At 40.1% G+C, this 19,758-nt stretch overlaps 1 protein-coding gene across 1 annotated transcript; it reads left to right on the top strand.

The window, feature by feature from the left end:
- Nucleotides 1–5,990: 5,990 nt before the first annotated feature.
- LOC145408291 (copine-8-like) lies at nt 5,991–18,330 on the top strand. The gene is made up of 10 exons (XM_080279066.1): nt 5,991–6,219; nt 8,404–8,499; nt 8,875–9,049; nt 9,862–9,978; nt 10,282–10,637; nt 13,227–13,534; nt 14,950–15,099; nt 15,542–15,664; nt 16,035–16,205; nt 18,155–18,330. Exons 1-10 carry the CDS (start codon nt 6,206–6,208, stop codon nt 18,328–18,330), a joined length of 1,686 nt encoding a protein of 561 aa, XP_080135192.1. The 5' UTR covers nt 5,991–6,205.
- The last annotated feature ends 1,428 nt before the right edge of the window (nt 18,331–19,758 follow it).

Here is a 19,758-nt window from a genome sequence, read left to right as displayed (position 1 = left end):
CCACCACCAACCCTTTTAGTCGCCTCGTACGACAAGCAGGGATACTGGGGGAGTATTCTTGAAACCCCCCTACCCCCAGGGGGGATCAAAAGGAACTAGAGACATAATAATAATAATAATAATGATAATAATAATAATAATGATAATAAAAATAATAATGATAATAATAATAATAACAACAATAATAATAATAATAATAATAGTGACAAATGAGCAAGGGGAAAGGGGATGGAGTTGAGCTATACAGCCTACGGAGATGTCACATTACATTACACATCACACACACACACACACACACACACACACACACACACACACACAGCCAAGCACGACAATACACCCACAACACTAACAGGAGCGCGGGTATAAAGACATAGGTAGCCAAGAGAAGGCATAATTTTTACATTTCAACTCGCTCAATCCTCTGACAAAGATAATCGTCAGGAGTCAACCAGAGTAAAATACCCAAGTTTACCATCGCAGTGAAAACGCTAATGAGATTTTTGTTGATCCTTTTAACACTAAGTGCTCCTATGACACACTATCGGCTGAATACAATCGTCTGGCGTTAGCTGAAATCAACTACTAGAGTTGTCCCGACCATGTGAGGACTAAGTTTTTGATTATTTAGTTATTTATCTACTTATTTATTTTCTGCTGCACTGTACCTAACACCTGATAATTTTAGTCATCTGATGGAAGACCACTGCAACCCTTAAAAAAAAAAAAAAAAAAAAAAAATCCCCATCACTACCACGACGCTTTTCATATATTCTTGCCACCCATGAACGATTTTGCTCAACTTAGAAACACTGCTTTCTACGGCAGAGTTAAGCCTGCATCTAATCCAGGGAATTTTTTACTGCTCTCTCGTTCGAAAAGTTTATGTTAAAGTTTACTTAAATCATCCGATAGTACCATGAAAGTAAAAAATACACTCTGGTACTCTGTCTGAAGGGGTTAACAGTGAGGTATGGCTAATAAAGAAATAAACATTATTTATCTCCTTTACTGCCATGTTTTTTTCCCTACCCATTATGAGATAAAACTCTGAGTCCTTATTCACAGGCAGAATTACGGTCAATGGTAGGTGTTGTCTTCAAGTGAATCTGCCCTGAGTGACAACCCAAATGGTGTCTCGGCAACTATTACGCTGGGTGGTAACCATATAACCAACATACGTATGTCTGATGTGCTAACTGTAGTTCTTTCACCTTAACCTGGCCCTGATTTTCCCCCTTTTGCAACTTAATTCAAGTATCACAGTGGCAGAGAAACATTGCTAAGGCTCTACTTCCTTTCCAAAGCACTTCTTCGTGACCAGCACCGTATTTTAGTGTTAATGCATAGTTACGGCTCAGCATTCAAAGTGGACAGAGGGCAGTTTTAGGCCAAGATAATGTAAAAGGAGTCTAGTTGGTGAGGGAACCCCAGCCTGATGTGTCCCATAAACGCTTACATTGAAGGGATGGATGAGGTTTAATTTGCACATAATGCCACTCAGGGAAAAGTAACTGGTCACCCTTGCTTTAAATTTCGTAACCCTGTTAACAAATGGCTGGATTAAAAAATAATAACTTTTGTATATAAAGTTTTAAAACCAATGTAATATTATGTAAGTGAAAAAAAAATCAAGGTGTAATAGACAAGAATATTAAGATACTGGGGATGCGGCCCTAAATCTTTTTAATGAAGTTTCCAAAAAATAAGAAAAAATTACCTTGCCACATTAAATAAATAAATAAAACAAACTAGTAGGGAAGAAGTGTTTGGGAACTTCTTAATCTACGCAAAAATAAGACATAGATAAGCAACGTCTCATCTTATCAACACCAAGAAAAAATTAAATCGGGCTCTCCAAGGCTGATACCACTGGAAGAAAGAAAATGGGGTACTGTGATCATGAAGTATTTACGTAGAGGTTTCTTCCTATCCATTGCCTCTCCTTCACTATATCTCTACCCCTGAACATTCTTCCCTGTTGTTCATGGCTAGAAATATCACCACCATTCCCCACTCCATCCACCCCTTTCTTGCATTTTTTTTTTTCCTAAACGCCTCCCACTCTCCCCAGCCCCCTTCTCTCTCTCTCTCTCTCTCTCTCTCTCTCTCTCTCTCTCTGTTTCTCTCTCTCTCTCTCTCTCTCTCTCTCTCTCTCTCTCTTTCTCTCCACATACAATTTTACCCCAATCCCATTTACTTTCCCTCCCTTCTCATTCACTCTATCCACCCAAACTACACCTAGGGATGGCCCGAGGAGTATGTGATGGGAAGGAGGGGAAGGACAATTTTCACCAACTTGATCCGTTTGGCGTTACGGTTTGACCAACTAAACAGATATAAACAAACCAAATTTATGACCCCACCCCTCCTCCTTGCCACCGTTCCATGGGTAAAGGGGGTCCAGGTCCAGTCACCTTGATTAATTACCGCATGGTACTTGATTTTGGCTTAGATTATTCCCCTGACAGGAAGGAAACTAGAGTATTTTGTATTTTGTCCTCTCTCTCTCTCTCTCTCTCTCTCTCTCTCTCTCTCTCTCTCTCTCTCTCTCTGTCTAAAGTAAGTTATGTTAAAAAATATTTTGTCCTTTTGGAGACCTCTCCTTTTATGTAAAAAAATAGTCTCCACTCTCCATTTTTGACCAACTCAGTAATTTTTTGACCAACTCAGAACCCCCCCCCCCCGTCGGGCCATCCCTGTCTACACCATTCCACCTACACGTACCCCTTACCTCAACACTCCGTCTATTCACTTCCTTTTCCTTCACGCCCACTCACTCTATCTCCATTCGTGCTATCCTCACTCAATCAACTCTTTCTTCCCTCCTCCCATATTTCACTCACAAGTAGCTCAGTTCATTTACTCACTCAGTCCCCCCTCTCCACACACACAGCGTTCACTACTCCCTCACTCATTCACCCTTCTTGTTCCTTCACTCCCTCACGGTCCCCACTTACTCCTTCGCTCCCCATTCATTCATTCATTCCTTTCACTCCCCACTCACTCATTCATACTCTCACTCCCCACTCATATTCATTCTCTCACCCCACTCACTGATTCACTGTTTTCCATTGTTAGAAAATAAGGACCGACTTGACTGAAATGTGCCCGGGTCTGTTAAATGACCGATACTGATGTGGTAGGTGGGGGCGCTCACCATCCACTCACTCGATGTAGTGCTGCTTTCGGGTTACTACTTTTTCCTCCCTTCCTTCTGTCTTCCTTTCCTTCCTTCTTTCCTCTTCCGTCTGCCTATGGGTGACTTTGCACTTCCTCTTCTGTCTTTCTTTCCTTAATTCTTTCCTCTTCTTTCTGCCTGTGGGTGACTCTACACTGAGTGACAAGCCAAATAATTTCCTGTACAGAAGTAAACAATTTACTACGCTGGGTGGTAATCACATAACCAAGTTATGGCGCCGGTGGTTTAGTGGGTAATTACGGTGCTCCAATCGGATTGAGCCTTTGAAGGTTTATATCTAAAGGGTGGTTGGGATTTATTGCTCATGTAATGCCACTCAGGGATGAGTGAGACCTGTCACTTTCATCTTAAATGTCAGGACCAACTTGCCTAGCCCCGGACTCCTACGCTCCTCATGGGGCAACATAGGATTGGATGATGATGATAATGATGATGGTGATATCTGATTTTAAAAAATCAAACTGTTCAGCATCACAAGTTAAATCAAAAGTGTCCTTGTTATACAGAAATCTGACCTTAAAGAATACCGACCTCCTGGGCACTGTTTTATGTACCTTACCATAGTAAATTGCCTCCCCCCACCCCCGTTATTTTTCTAGTAGGGAAAACGACCCGCCCTATGCAAAACTGATCCCTCACGTAAATATTTCAAACCTAAAGTTAGATAGTTAGATTAGGTTAAGTGAGGTTAGGTTTTGTTAGGTTACTTTTCCAATGGGTTAATATTTTGACTGACCCCCCCATGAACTGTAATTGGTGCAGCAGTCTAAATAAGATATATACAGTATATTCTGAAAAGTGGGCTCTTAACCCGTTAGACTCGGGGCAGGGATTTCCCTCAGCTAAATGAATCGTCTGGCTGAAGCCAGAATTAAATACAATCATCAAGAACGACTACCCTTAAAGGCAGAAGTCTTATACTAGCAGTAACAAGAATATAAACAAACGAGATACGTTATCTCTGAAAGACAGGTTTTCCTCAGCTGAATAAAATGGTCTGGTGGTAAAGTAAAACATTCTATAAATGATCTCTGAAGGGGTAAACGTACTGTCAACCCCTTCTCTAGGACGCCACATGTTTTTTATTCTTGCTTCCGACAGACGATTTTGTTCATTTTCGGTAGAGGCTTTCCGAACTGGGGCGTTAGATCTAGCCTTCATGAACATCTTCGATAAGCCATACATTGCATTAGTTTAATAATATGGTCTGAAGGCAACAGAAATAAACCAATAAAATACATCCGATTCCACAGGTATCTGCCTGGTTCTTTCACCCCTTCCCTTGCAGCTTATTTCCCACAGCACAGTGACAATAATTACAATACTATAGCTCTACGTCCTTTATACAGCAATTCGTGATGTGCACCCTATCTACAGACAATCTTTTGCTAATTTATTAGAGAAGGTAACTTGGCGAAGTTAGAAAAAAAAAGTTCACCGCCGTTAACACTGAACGAACTTTACAATCCTACCCATTTCGTCAGCTAAGGTAATTCCAGGAGTGACGTCAAACTCCAACAGGTAACTTGTGACGTCATAAGCTTGCTTTAACGCTAAGTAATCACTGAGAAACACGTCATCACTAAATGAGTCATGGTCATAGCAGCACGATAAATAGAGGCAACACTCACGAGTTTTCCTTGTCATTTACCCTACTACTGCCTCGTACGTCACTGTGATGTTTTCTAGGAAGTTCGAGCCTTGGCCTGAGTGTTTACGTAACATTAGCAAAGTATTCCATGACTACTAATAGCAATATGTCTGTTTCTGAGCACATATAACAGAGACTTGACAAATAATTGCGCAAAAAAAAATATATATATATAACAATATTGTGAAAGTGACAAAACTTATTTAAATCACCAACAACATATTCTTAGCAGAAAGTGCTAAACTCAGATGTCAACAAGGCCAACATTGATAAGTCTTAACATCTGAGAAAGAAGGGAGTGTCAACCCAGCATCTTCATCTTTACTTTTGTCTGCCAGTTTAAGCTACAAAACCTAGGTGAGAGCAGTTAAGAACCATAGCTGAGCATCGCATTCATCAAATTAAGAGAGATCAATGCGGTGTCATGGAGTTATAGATAAGTGAAAGTGATAGGAATTAGTTGCTGTCTAAAATCTTGGCGACCTAATTCATTGCTTTACACCCCCCAGAAATGTATCTGATGCAAGACAAAATTATCTGTGGACAGCATGATTAAAATGAAACGCAGCGAGACTCGGGCAGTGAAGGGGCAGATTATTCGTGGGCTTAAACATACTGACTGCTGAGATGATATTCATTAGTTCCACGTGTACTGCATCCTTGAATGACAAGCCTTAGGGGTTATATTGTGAATGAAGAGCTGAGAGGAAGGTTGGGGCCTGATGTATGAAGTGTTGTGATGAGAAGGGGTTGATTCAGATGGTTTGGGCATCTGGAGAGGATGGAGGATGACAACTGGGTGTGGAGGGCAAGATGTATGAGGAGCGAGGGTAGCTGTGAAAGTTAGATTGAAGTAGACCTGGAACAGGGTCATACAGTATGACCTCAGGGATAAAGGACTGAATGCAGAGGCTGCTAAAGATCAAGCAGCACTGAGAGCCACCATTAGGTGACCAAGGCCAAAGCATGCAAGCATATTGGAGCCTTTATAAATGACCAAAGTATTTGGACTGAAGGGGAAAAGACAAGTGGTTAGGACCAGCTAATATGGCAGACTACTTAGAGTATATGAAAAAGCATAAGCTACTTAATTTTTGGCTTAGTGTTCTTGCATGCAGTACTGATAGTGACCATGAATTGCCCATTGAACTTGAAAAATAGTCAGTAATAATTCTGCTGATCAATCATCCTTAATCAGTCTTATCTTGTGATTACATACTCTATCACTTGCTATCTCCACGAGCTACTCCAGCTGGGTGTTAACTGCAGTAGTATCTTTGAGTTCATTCAGTGTACACCCATCTAGTTAGCTAAGAGCAGATCACTGATACAAATAACATACTGTCATCATCATGCATAAGGCTAGGTAGGGTACTTTTATGACTGTGTTTTCTTAATCTTCATCTTATATATTTATCCATCTATAGCCAGAAGCCATAATCCTGCATGGGGTGGCTGTTTGTCTTTGAGTTAGTTGTTTTAAGGGGAGGGGCACTAACCCTCCACCAACCCAATTGTTAACATGTAAGGAACAGTCTGTTCTGCCAGCTCGTATTATGTTTAGAAGAAAAAAATTTTTGAAGGTGATAGTATGTTTCTACAGCTGTCTAGTAAAGTGTTGAAGACAAAAAAATAAAAATGGGTGTAACAATTCAGTCTGTCAACTTCAAGCCACTTCTACTTAGGTACTGTACAGTAGTTTGGAAATGATACCGGTATCTTGGACTTAAAATGCTTAGAAAATTTTTTACATTAGTCTATCTCATACTATGGTTAACCTCACACATCCCTTTCAACCTGACTGATGCCAAGTGTAGTCAGATTGGAGGGTCAGTTAGACAAGTGGCCAAGGAGACCCATTCCTGCCTCATAAATAAGGTTCACTGAATCGCACGTAACTGTAACTGAGTACGGTACTCAGATTATGAAAGATTCATTTCCATCAGGTGAAAAAGATCAACTAAGGTGATGTCATAAAACAGTGTTACAGTATTGATAAACTTGCTGTCATCATGTATAACCTTTTGATGAACTGAAATTTTGATAAAACCCGTATCACAGAAGGTCTTCATATATGTGGCAAAGAATGAAGAACTTTCATCATAGCAACATACAGTACCACCTGCCCTTCAAAGCTGGTGTCACTGAGGATATCTGTGAGAAAATAACCCTGCAGGTGCAGTTACACTACTAAGCAAAGTTAGGACAAACCCGACCCATATCACATAGTGGTCTGGAAGGGTCAGTGTTAGCCCGAATTTTATCATCGTTTAAAGCATGTTGGGTGGAAGACAAATGGGAGTCGCAAGGTTTGGTGATTGAATCTGGGACAAGGTATAAGAAGAGGAATCTGAAAGTTAATGTAAACAAGAATAAAGTTATGGTGTTTGAGAGGAATGAAGCCACACTGCACAGTGTGGTTGGATGGTGAGGGTATGGAGAGAGTGAGTGCATTCAAGTACTTGGGTGGTGTGATGAAAAAGGATGGAAGTTTGGGGGATGAAGTGCCTGAAAGGGTACAGCAGGGAAGGAAGGTTGTTCATTCACTGAAAGCAGCGATGAGAAATAGAGAGGTGAGTATGGAAGTTAAGAAGTCAATGCATGATAGTATTGTGATCCCTACCTTGACGTATGGAAGCAAGGCATGGCCCTTGCTAGAGGGGAACAAGTCAAGAGTGAGAGCAGTGGAAATGAGTTACATGAGAGGAGCATGTGGAGTAACATGGAGAGACAGGTTGACGAATGAAGAAGTGAAAGAATGCTGTGGCGTGGATGTGGATGAGATTGAGAAAATTAGGAGAAATGCACTGAAGTGGTTTGGGCATGTGGAGAGAATGGAGAATGAAAAACTGACTAAGAGGGTGTATGTAGGTGAAGTGGAAGGAGGGAGGGGGAGATCAAGGATGAGATGAAGGGATGGAGTTGAGAGGTACATTAGGGAGGGAGAAGTGAGCTGGGGGGAGTGCAGTCAAATGGTGGGTGACAGAGCAACTTGGAGGCGTTTTGTTTGCGGCCTCCCTTTGTGGGATTAGTGCATTGGGCTATAGACAGATACCCCATAGATAGATTTAAAGCACTGGCAACTAGAGTGATAGTTCGGTGTCCTGCACTTGTTGGTTCAGATCTTCAGGATGTGACATGACGCTTTCAATTATGTATAAAAATGCCGAAAGAAATAGGACAGTCACCATCCCTTAAATATTCTGAACAAGTAGCAGCCTAGCCTTGGGCTTCTACAATTCATGTGGAAGCCTGTGGGACACTTTTACTATTGTTAAAATCTTGGCAACTATATTTCTTTCACCGTGGTGGGGATATTCATTCTTCATGCAGCTTTTTTCCCGAATGTCTATGGTAGAAGACCACAATACAGTATTGTACTGTACTACGATTCTTCATCTTTTCCATAATAGCACTTCACTGTGATCAGCACAGTGTTCTTTTGTTAATCTTGCTACAGCTCAGCATTCAAGGTGTAGAGATGTCAATTTTAGGCCAAGTTAAGCTGAAAAGAGTATAATCACTCTCATCATCCCATTCTTCCGTACAGGAGAATGGAGGCTGGCGGTATGACACCTGGGGGAATGCCTCCAGGGCCCCCTCAGATGATGCCCATGACCAAGGTGGAGCTCAGTCTGGCTGCCAAGTGAGTGTTGCTGGACAGTATGTAGTAGCATAGTCTTTTTGTTCTGTCCTTGCCACTTTTAAGACAAAGGGTTACGTATATTGTAGTTCATTAGGCTAATCCCTTCATCCTGAGAACTTCCATACAGAGCAAGTTCTCATTACAAGTCACCATTTTTCACATACTGTACTTCTTTACTATTAAGTCAGCAATAAATGAAAGAACTGCTGATTAAAGTTCTGTTACTGTCTGTGCTGCTAATATGCCAGATGCCTCTGATTTACAGTATCTGTTTTACGGTATGAAAAGTAATATTTTGGACCATATCCTTGACTTAATGAGGACTACCCGTACATCCTATGGTTGAAGGGGTTAACATTCACATATACCTCACAGGGACCTGAAGAACAAGGATGTCATGAGCAAAAGTGACCCTGTGTGCATTGTTTACATGAAGGAGACAGGTCAGGATCGCTGGTTTGAACTGGGGCGCACAGAGATGATCAAAGATTCACTCAGTCCACAATGGGTCCGCAAGATTGAGGCCGACTATCGATTTGAAGAACGACAGGTACAGTAATGTCGGATAATAACTGATCAAAATGTAACAGTCGGTACACTGATTAACCCAGATCAGTTTACTGTATGATACTATGCACTATAAGTCCACCATTCTTTTTCTTGGATACCATATTTAGCCTTATTTAGATGAGTTTTCAGCAGTTGCTGAAAATCAGTTAGCTGGTTAGGGCACCTGCTTAACCTCAGTCCATAGAAAACATCTGATATACAGTAAGACCTCACTATAATGGACTAATTGGGGTCCAAGCCATTCCGAAAAAAGCGAAATTCCAAAAAAAGCGACATCTGGACTGCCCCCCTGCTAACTCAGACTTTTTCCAATATTTCAGACATTAGTCTGGATTGCACCAACAGTTTTTAAACTGTTTTCACTACCACTGCATTACTGCACTGTATTATACTTTCACCACAATAATCAAATGGTGTAATACATAATACAGTACTGTACTGTACGCTGATAAACATGTCTTTTACTTACCTTTTTGTGGTCAACATAGCCAAAGTAGTTAGGCAGTCCAGACTGCTTCTGGCTTTATCGGACTTTTTCCGATATACAGCACAGGAATTTAGTCCTGTAGCTCTTCAATTCCAATAAAAGTGAATTCCGGTCAATTGAAGTTCGTTATATTGAGGTTTTACTGTACTATAATCAGCTGCAAAAGAAGGATTCCAAAATAAGGAAACATGGAATAATGAGATTTGACTCTCTCAACATTATTCTTGTGCTGACATTTTCAGACTGCCCTTTCTTTCACTACCTGAGAGTTTTATTCAGTTCTGAAGCTGAGTGTGATTTTGCAGATGATGAAGTTTGCAATATATGACTGGGACACCAAGAGTTCTAAGGTCGATGAACAAGACTCCCTTGGTTCAGTCGAGTGTTCCCTTGGAGAGATTATGGGCCGCCAGGGGTCACAGGTAAAGTAATAAAAAACCTTTTAGTTTGTTGTATGAGTCACCTCATAGTGTATTTGATGTCTGTGTGTAAGGGACATCCTTTTCATTTTATTCTTACTATTTCCAGATGATGGCTACCTCTGAAGTTAATTTGGCCATTCATGTATGTAAAAAAGTTGACATAGTAGCTACTGTATGTATCAGAACTCGTCCCCTTCTTGTACTGAGGTCTGCTTTTAATATGGTACTGGTTGTTGTACATTTTTACCATTACTGTTCTTTTGTTCTGTATGATATTATGAGTATTTTATATTTTCTTCTCAGCTAAGCCTTACTGTCAAGGGAGGTGGCAAGCTGATAGTCCAAGGAGATGAACTGTCGGGGTCAAAAGAAGTTGTCACCATGAGTTTCATTGGCTCAGGTTTGGACAAGAAGGACACATTTGGCAAGAGTGATCCCTTCCTTATTTTCTACCGTTGTAATGACAACAGTTCTTACATTGCTGTGCATAAGACTGAATATGTCAAGAAAACGCTGGACCCTGTGTGGAAGCCGATTGTTGTACCAGCGCGTGTGTTGTGTGCTGGTGACCATAACCGCAACATCAAGATTGAGTGTTATGACTGGGATTCTGATGGAAGTCATGATCTTATTGGGGAATGTTATACTACTCTTGAAAAGTAAGTCGGGAGGAGGATGTTTTAGTTAATGTCTTTAAAGGGTATTTTGGCAGCTTCAAATGAATTTTGGATTAAAAGTTTTGTACTGTACGGTATACATACCGGTACTTAGTTTTGTCATTAACTAGGGGCACCACGAGCAAAGTTATTTTTTTTCTTTTAAGTGTAAATGTTCTTTTTTTTTTTTTAAATTCCAGGCTAACATGGATGTATGTACAGAATAGTGTGTGTGTGTTATATATATATATATATATATATATATATATATATATATATATATATATATATATATGTATATATATATATATATATATATATATATGTATATATATATATATATATATATATATATATATATATATATATATATATATATATATATATATATATATATATATATATATATATATATATATATATATATATGTATATATATATATATATATATATATATATATATATATATATATATATATATATATATATATATATATATATATATATATATATATATATATATATATATATATATATATATATATATATATATATATATATATATATATATATATATATATATATATATATATATATATATATATATATATATATATATATATATATATATATATATATATATATATATATATATATATATATATATATATATATATATATATATATATATGAGGGGAAGTGAGTGCAAGAATTATCGAGGCATAAGTTTCTTGAGTGGTGTAGGGAAGGTATATGGAAGAATTATTATAAAGTAAGAAAGATATCAGAAGTCCTAGTGAGTGATGAACAGGATGACCCTAGGAGTAGCAGGGGATGTGTGGATAAAATATTTGCAGTGAGACAGATAGTTGAGAAGGCTTGTGAGAAGGACCAATGGCAAGTATGGATCTGGAAAAAGCATATGACAAAATTGACAGAGAAGGATTGTGGAAGGTTTTGCACATGTATGGTGTAGATGGTAAGCTGCTAGGTGCTGTCAAGAGTTTTTATGAGGGTAGTGAGGCATGCTTATGGGTAGATGGGCATCTAAGTGAATGGTTCACGATCATTGTGGGCATGCAACAAAGTTGTATGATATCCATATGGTTGTTCAATATACTGTATACTGTATATGGATGGGGTGATGAGAGAAGTAAAAACATGAGTAATGGAGAGAGGGATGGCTTTGTTAATGAATGGAATATCTCAAATTTGTTGTATGCTGATGATGCTGAATGAAAGACTGACTAAGAGGGTGTATGTAGGTGAGGTGAAGGGAGCGAGAGAGAGGGGAAGACCGAGGATGAGGTGAAGGGATGAGAGGTATATGAGGTGGAGGGATGGAGTTGAGAGGTATATGAGGGAGGGGGGAGTGAGTTGGGGGGAGGGTAGTCAAATGGTGGGTGACAGAGCGACTTGGAGGCGTTTTGTCTGCGGCCACCCTTAGCGGGTTTAGGACGTTGGGCTATAGATAGATAGATGATGATGCTTTGCTACTTGCAAATACCGCACAAGAACTTGGTAGACTAGTGCAGAGTTTTGCTGATGTCTGTGAGTGTCATGCCTTGAGGGTAAATGTAGAAAAGAGTAAAGTAATGCTAACAGAGAGAGAAGGTGACTCCCAGCGTGATGTTACAGTGAATGTAGAGAGACTGGAATTGATGAGAGAGTTTAAGTACCTGGGTACAGTGATAAAAAAGAGAGGAAAATGTGCAAAAGAAGTGGAAAGTAGAGTGACACATGAAAGGAAAGTAGCTGGTGCTCTGAAGGCCTTGATAAGAAACAGAGGCTTCAGTGTTGCAGCTGTGTGAGGCTTACATGAAGTAGTGTTAGCGTCAACTTTAAAATATGGATACGAGCCTATGGTGTGGCATGAAAATGGAAAGTCAAGAGTTAGAGGAGTGGAGGCGGGACTGCTGAGGAATGTATGTGGAGTATAGAGAGTACAAAATAATGTGATTTCTGAAAGATGCGGAGTGAGGAAGTCTGTGGACGCCAGAATCAAAGATAGTGTACCAAGATTATAGTTACAGAATGTGGTAAAAGCTTTTGATGTATCAGATACAGTCAGGATTCCAGGGGCTTCAATGATGAATGAATGGAAGCGTGGCTCATTGGACTGGGTAAACGTAGGCTGTCTGGACATTGCTACACCTCACCCTGCCCTAGGGTGGGAAAGGAGGTTCGAATGATGATGATGATGATGACGACGACGATGGGAGGAGTATAGTGTGTTTGTTCTAACCTGACAAAGGTCTCTTAACGCCTTTTAGCTCTGTTGATTGGTGGGTCAGCTTCACTAGTAACCAAGGAAAATTCTACGTGTCACAACCAAGGCTCACTGAATTTCATGCAACCACAACACAGTATTCAACTTGTGGGAGTGGCCAAGTTGTCAGATGAAAACAAACCCACTTTAGTGCTAACAGTTCTGTAGTTGAAAGTGTGAGAGCTAAATGCATGAGATTTAGATGTACAGAAAGACCATTATTTTTCACAGTGTAATAAAACTGTACTAAGGTTAAGCCCAGTATGGCATCATTTTGGTCTGCTTTGAAGTACACTATCCATTAACTGCACTTATCCCTACAGACTGCTTGAAGGACCCGGCAACAGCAATACATATTCTCTCATCAACCCAAAAAAGAAAGCCAAAAAGTCCAGCTACAAGGACTCAGGGAAACTTATACTCAAGTCGGCCTCATGCCACATTGAACCATCCTTCCTCGACTACATCCGTGGAGGAACCCAGATCCACTTCACAGTTGCGGTGGATTTCACTGCATCAAATGGAGATCCACGCAGTTCTGGATCCCTCCACTACCTACAACCTGGAGTGGATAATCAGTATGTCGTGGCCATCAAAGCAGTAGGGGAAATTATCCAAGATTATGATTCAGGTAAATAAAGGTCTATCTATTGCCAGACACCTCAATCCTGTTCGGTGTGGCCATAAACAAATCGCCCCCACGTCGCCCTGTCCCCCGCCATTTCACTGCCCTGCTCCCAACTCACACCCCCCTCTCTCATATACCGTACCTCTCCACCCCATCCCTCCAGATGGAGGTAAATAAAGGTGATTCAGTATAATGACTAGAAACCTAACTGATTCTCCAGGGCTGGATTCACCCTCAGCACACAAACTCTACAAACCAATTTCTCTCTCTCTCTCTCTCTCTCTCTCTCTCTCTCTCTCTCACTTTTTTAGTGGTAGGTGGGGGTGCTCAACATCCACTCACTTGATGTAGTGCTGCTTTCTGGTGTCTGCTCTTTCCTCTCTTCCTTCCTTCTTTCTGTCCTTCCTCTTCTGTCTTTCCCTCATTCTTTTCTCTTCCTTCTGTCCACAGGTGACTCAGCACTAAGTAACAAGCCAAATGGTTTCCTGTATAACAGGAAGCCATTTACTACACTGGATGGTAACTATATAACCAAATTATGGCTGCTGGTGGTTTGGTGGGAATAGGCACTCCAATCAGATTGGGCCTAGGCAGGTTTATATCCAAGGAATGGTTGGGGTTTACTGCTCATGTAATGCTACTCAGGGATGAGTGAGGCTGGTCACTCTCATCTTAAATGTCAGGACCAACTTGCCTAGCCTGAGGCTCCTGCTTTCCTCATGGGGCAACATAGGAATGGATGATGATTTTTTTTTTAGGCTCCTGCTTTCCTCATGGGGCAACATAGGAATGGATGATGATTTTTTTTTTAGGGGGGAAGGAGGTGGGGAGACTGTTAGACCACAGATTGAAATTATCTTGATATTCACAAAGGCTAAAGGTACATTGCATGAGAAACAAGTCTAAAACAAAATGCACATCCCCCTCCCCAAGAGATCAGCAAATTTCATTCTTAACACCAATTCCACGTTGTTTTTACAATACTACATTTTTTGTATCTGGCAAATACAGTATTTCAAACAGTGACAGCCTACACAAAAGGACCTACTTATTCACATCTAGCACAACACTTCTAAAACAATATCCAACATTCAACACAGAACATAACCAGTGAAATGGGTCATTCATTCTTTTGAAAATAATTTAAGCTCTGATTTCTAGATTTTTGTCCATCACACAGGCAACATTGAGCCTATACCCTATTTTTATCCTCCAGAGCCTGCCACTATATACTGTATATATTTAGATTTTTCAGTATTGTTCAGCCTGTATCTTCACTATGTTATGTTTTACTCCCTACTCTGTTCATCATATGTCAATCCTCACTCTGTTAATTCTAAATTAATTTTGTTACCTTCCTGCTTCGTAACAAATTCCAGTATATTAATTGCCTTTACACTCCTATCTCTGTTTTTCAGACAAGATGTTTCCAGCTTTGGGTTTTGGAGGAAGGATCCCTCCTAAATGGGAAGTAAGCCATGAGTTCTTCCTCAATCTCCGCCCAGATAACCCTTACTGCCAAGGAGTTCCCGGGATTCTGGATGCTTACTACCGCGCCATCCAGTCAGGTGTGATGAGTCACTATGACTATATTATTTGACTACAGAGCAATGTTCCAGTCAAAAAGTTGAAGCTGTTTCATATAAAATAATATTTTGGCTCCACTTTTACAAGACAAACTCGTTGTTGTTGCTTAGTCCCAGTTTGTCTGGCTGAGCAAACTGTTGACCATAGGTACCGTTATGCAACTACAGGCACTACTGTGGGGCCAATCTACAGGTATAGCAAGGTACACATTCAGAGTGTAGGGATCAAACACCCTCATGGTTGCTGTTGAACCCTTTTTGATGCCATCACATTCCTTTATCTCTGCTTCTTTCCACTTGGTTTTTCATGGAAAAGATATGTTATCATTTATTTACAAGAGGAGCTGCTTGTATTTTGGAAACTGATGCACCCTCTTTGTCCCCATCATTCACATTCCCCTTATCTGTCTCTGCCTTTATCCAGTTGGGCTGTATGGACCCACCAACTTCGCTCCTGTGATCAACCATGTAGCCAACTTTGCCAGAGCCCACCAGGATGGAAAAAACTACTTTGTACTTCTCATCATTACTGACGGCATCATCACAGGTTAGCAAGTCTGCTGTAAATGCCTTTTCCAGGTAGTAACTCTGAACACTGGAAGTGTGAGATATATATCTTAGGAAAATGTATTTAGCATTTTGTCTTGCTGCAGCTTTGTAATTAAAATAGGTGCAGTACAGTTTTCCAGCCATGAAGTTGTAACTGAGCATAGTTACTCATGTGTTCCATACCATAAACATCAAACCTAACCCACCATATCCCAGGACCCTGTCATACTCTACTCTTTGCCCCACACTAATGTGGCCACAAAATTCATGCTAACCCATTACTGTACTTTCACTGTCCTCACCATTAGTATGACCAGAGTTCAATCCTAACAAGCAATTTCATCTAACCCTCACTACCCACTACCCAGACATGGCCAACACCCGTAAGGCACTGGTACATGCATCCAACCTGCCCATGTCGGTCATCATTGTGGGAGTGGGGAATGAGGACTTTGCTGCCATGGAACAGCTGGATGGTGATGAGAAAAGGCTCAGCTATAATGGAATGTATGCTGAAAGGGATATTGTCCAGTTTGTTGGTAAGTCTCATCAAAAACTCAATCCTTCAGGCTAAGTGACAATTGAGAATATTATTCTGGTACTACCACATGTTATTCCTCAGCTTATATGTTACACGTCAGTCTCAAGGGATTAAAGAAAGTTTAGGGGCTTTATTAGATGCTGGGGGGGTAGGAAAGAGAAAGACTGAAACAGAGGCAGGATAGGATCATTAATGGGATGAAGGAAAGAAGCTTAGTTATGACAGGGCTCTCTCAAATGAAAGTAAGACAGAAAGTGAGTGAAGTGCATCCATAAAAGGCAAACTGATAAAAAAAAAAAGTGCAGATTGTTGTGCCTATGACATGAATTGAGCATTTTGAAGGGCTGGGGAAAATGATATGACTGCAGTGGTCTTGCTGCACAGGGTATGTAATAACCAGTATCACTAGATTAGTAATCTTGTGAAGATGTACAGCCAGTGACAGAAATTAAGGTATTTCACCTCCCTTCCCTCTGCTGGCTAACAGGGTTTGTCCCTAAGCTGGGAGAGGTCTAGTATATATCTTTGCTCATAGATGATACTCTCTGATGTGAAGTGTCAAGGTGAAAAGTGATGAACCTGATTATGGTGTGAAGTAGCCGCATTGGTGTACTGTATTAGGCCAACTTTTCACCCAACTGTAAAGGCTACTGTCTTTTTTTTATTTTTTTTTTGCAATGCAATAAATGATGCTTGGCATACTGGGTACTTGCTTTACAGGAAGACCTAATTATATGTCAGATCTGTTTTCATTTTTGGTGCCAGAACTTGAGGGGATTGGCTTTCCAGGTAACAGTGAGGTTTGAGGCTCAGTTATTAAAACTTGAATGTGAAGGTGTCAACAAGCCCTCAATTTATGATAATTCTCAAGCATGTGATGATAAAACATTTCTGACATTTGATCACTGTTGCTGACTACTCTGTAATATGGAATGCAGTCTGATCACAACTAAGTCAGGCCAAATGTCCTCAAAGAATACAGCCATGCTATTCCTGAACTGTGACCTTGACCTTTGATTGCTCTGTACCAAAAGTGAACCAGCTTTCCCTATGCCTACTCCCAAAGTACACTGAGTGCCAGTTTTGATCCAGATTGGATCAGACAGTCATCAGATATATTGTTAACATAGATACAGTCACAGAAGCAGACCTATCAACAGCTGTGCCTATTGTGTTGCTAATTATGGGGCTTGCATGACCATAAAAAAATTAAGGGCTTGCTCATGGTACATTTTCACTAAGTCATTTTAATAATATGACTATGTGGCAATACTGTGACATCATTTCTGTAATTAACTAAGGAATCAAGAGCAGAACCTAAAAAGGTTACATGTAATGAGGTCTTTCTGTATATTATCAGTAGGTGGTGTGTGGCCTTTTCAGCTATAGCAGAGGTACCACAGTTTGGCTGTAATTCATTTCTGTTTCACCTTTTCTCTCGTCCTTTCTTTCCTTTTTGGTTTTTCTTTTCCATTATAACTGATCCCCATCTTTCCTGATATAAAAATCTTTCAGTCTCAGTTGTTTTCCCTTCCATTTCCGCAGACTCATCCCTATTGCTTATCCCATTTTATTTTTATTGATTATCCTGTTTTATTTTTAACTGAACAAACTCTCCCAATGTGACCTCATCTCTCCAAAGTGTTTTCTTTACTCTCTTCCCCTGTTACCTCTTCTTTCTGCATTATACTGCTATCATCCCTTCCCCCCCACTTATGTCTCTCACCCCTAAGCCCCATTTGCTCCTCCTTATCCAGTCATATTTCCCAGTTTTACTATTTCTTCATTTTTCTCACCTCCATTATCACCCCATCTTTCTTGCTCTTACTGCTATTACTGCCTTTCTCCCAAACTTATATCTCACTCGTAACTCTGTTTACTCCTCCCCTGCACCCCACCTCCCATCATCCCTCCCAACGAAAACTGAAAACTAAACCAAAACCAAAGAGCTGCGCCGTCACCTTGGATCCTACGGAGGCCAGAGTGAATACAGCCGGGTTCGACTAGCAAAGGATGTGCTTGCTGAGATACCTAATCAACTGGTGTCATGGATGAAGCTAAGGGGTCACAGACCAGGTGCCAAGACCGTCCAGGGGCCGACTAATACCTACGGGATGGAGTAGAAGAGAGGGGGGAGTTTATAAGGCCAAGGTTCATTTCTCTTACTCATGTCATCCCAGAGCTTTGTTTGGAGGTAATGCCGGGTGAGGTGTTAACATTTTTTTTCCCTGCCTAATTGATGTTCTGTATGAGAGAAGGACTATTTGTTCATCTGTTTAGTTTCCATCCTTTGAATTCAGATTTATTTATTTATTTTTTTATATCCCTTATTCCAGTTGTCAGTTATGCCTTGTCCAAGAGATCCACAAAAGTATTTTTCTCTTTTTATAACCTCAGTATTACATTTCCCAAGGTATACTTTTTTTTTTTTATACAATCCTTTTTTCAGTCCGTCATTTGATCTTCCTTTCACTTTTTTTTTTTTTCCCCTTTCACCTTGTGCTTTTACATCCCCTGTTACCCAGTACTCAATCCAACCCTGGTACACTGATCTGTAAACTGAATAAAATCACCTCGTAGGAGGAAATAGAATAAACAAATTAATCCCTGGTTGAAAGGGGCTTACACAGAACTGTACCTTTTGTGTGTGTGTGTGTGTATCTATCTATCCATCTATCAATCTGTCTATCTATCTATCCATCTATCAGTCTATCTATCCATCTATCTATCTGTCTATCTATCTATCTATCTATCTATCTATTCACATCTGACAAAGAAAACAAGGCATTAAATTTTTCACTAGGATGGCATCTTTTGTATTTTATCCTTGCTCTCCCCAAACTTTTTTTTCATCCCAAGTGATCATGAAGAGAAGGATACTTGTTAAACTTTAAGTTAACTTTTTTCCCTGGCTGTACTTCATTATACAGTATATCTATCCTCTTACTGTATCCTGTCATCCCTGTTTTGTTCTGCTGTTACCATTCTTATTTCTTTCCCTATCCATTCCCATTTTCTCATTTGTTGCTTTGCTTTTTCACCAACCTTATGCATGCCTCCCACATGGCTGACTGAATCTTTTGTATGACCTGCTTCTCTTAGTTTTCTGTGTTATTAACTTTTCAGACTTCATTATTGGTGGGAAACTTTTGTTTAACTTTAAAGCTTTTTGAATGCTGCAGTACATAATGACAGGGAGAATGGTCTAACAATTGTATTTTGATCAGACTTTTCAAAGAATTTTTGCACTGCTGCATTCAAGCTTATCAGTCTTCACTTGCATGGGTTAAGGTGGTGTTCGAGTCACTGGCAGTGGTATGGCTTTGAATTTTCTAACTGCGAGGATCGTGGATTTGTCATTGATAACCAAATAAGACTTAATTGTTTAAGTCTGCACTTGTCAAGTTATAATGTTGCTACTATCCGGCTATCAATAATGCCATCATCATCATCATCATCCGGATGTTCTTTTCCGCCCTAGGGTAGGGTGAGGAGTAGCAACATCCAGACAGCCCTAGTTTGCTTAATCCAGTGGGCCACACTTCCATTCA

Source organism: Coenobita brevimanus, chromosome 76, assembly GCF_032717465.1.
Source record: "Coenobita brevimanus isolate Jiangsu-jjx chromosome 76, ASM3271746v2, whole genome shotgun sequence".
Taxonomy (NCBI): domain Eukaryota; kingdom Metazoa; phylum Arthropoda; class Malacostraca; order Decapoda; family Coenobitidae; genus Coenobita; species Coenobita brevimanus.
The sequence above is the reverse complement of the archived record's forward strand: the minus strand, read 5'-3'. Positions and strand labels throughout refer to the sequence as shown.

Bases quoted from the DNA above. Each gene is read 5' to 3' on its own strand.
- LOC145408291 (XM_080279066.1), top strand. The intron at 9,979-10,281 runs GTAAAGTAATAA...TTTTCTTCTCAG, and splicing joins TGGGCCGCCAGGGGTCACAG to CTAAGCCTTACTGTCAAGGG. The intron at 15,665-16,034 runs GTTAGCAAGTCT...CCCACTACCCAG, and splicing joins TACTGACGGCATCATCACAG to ACATGGCCAACACCCGTAAG.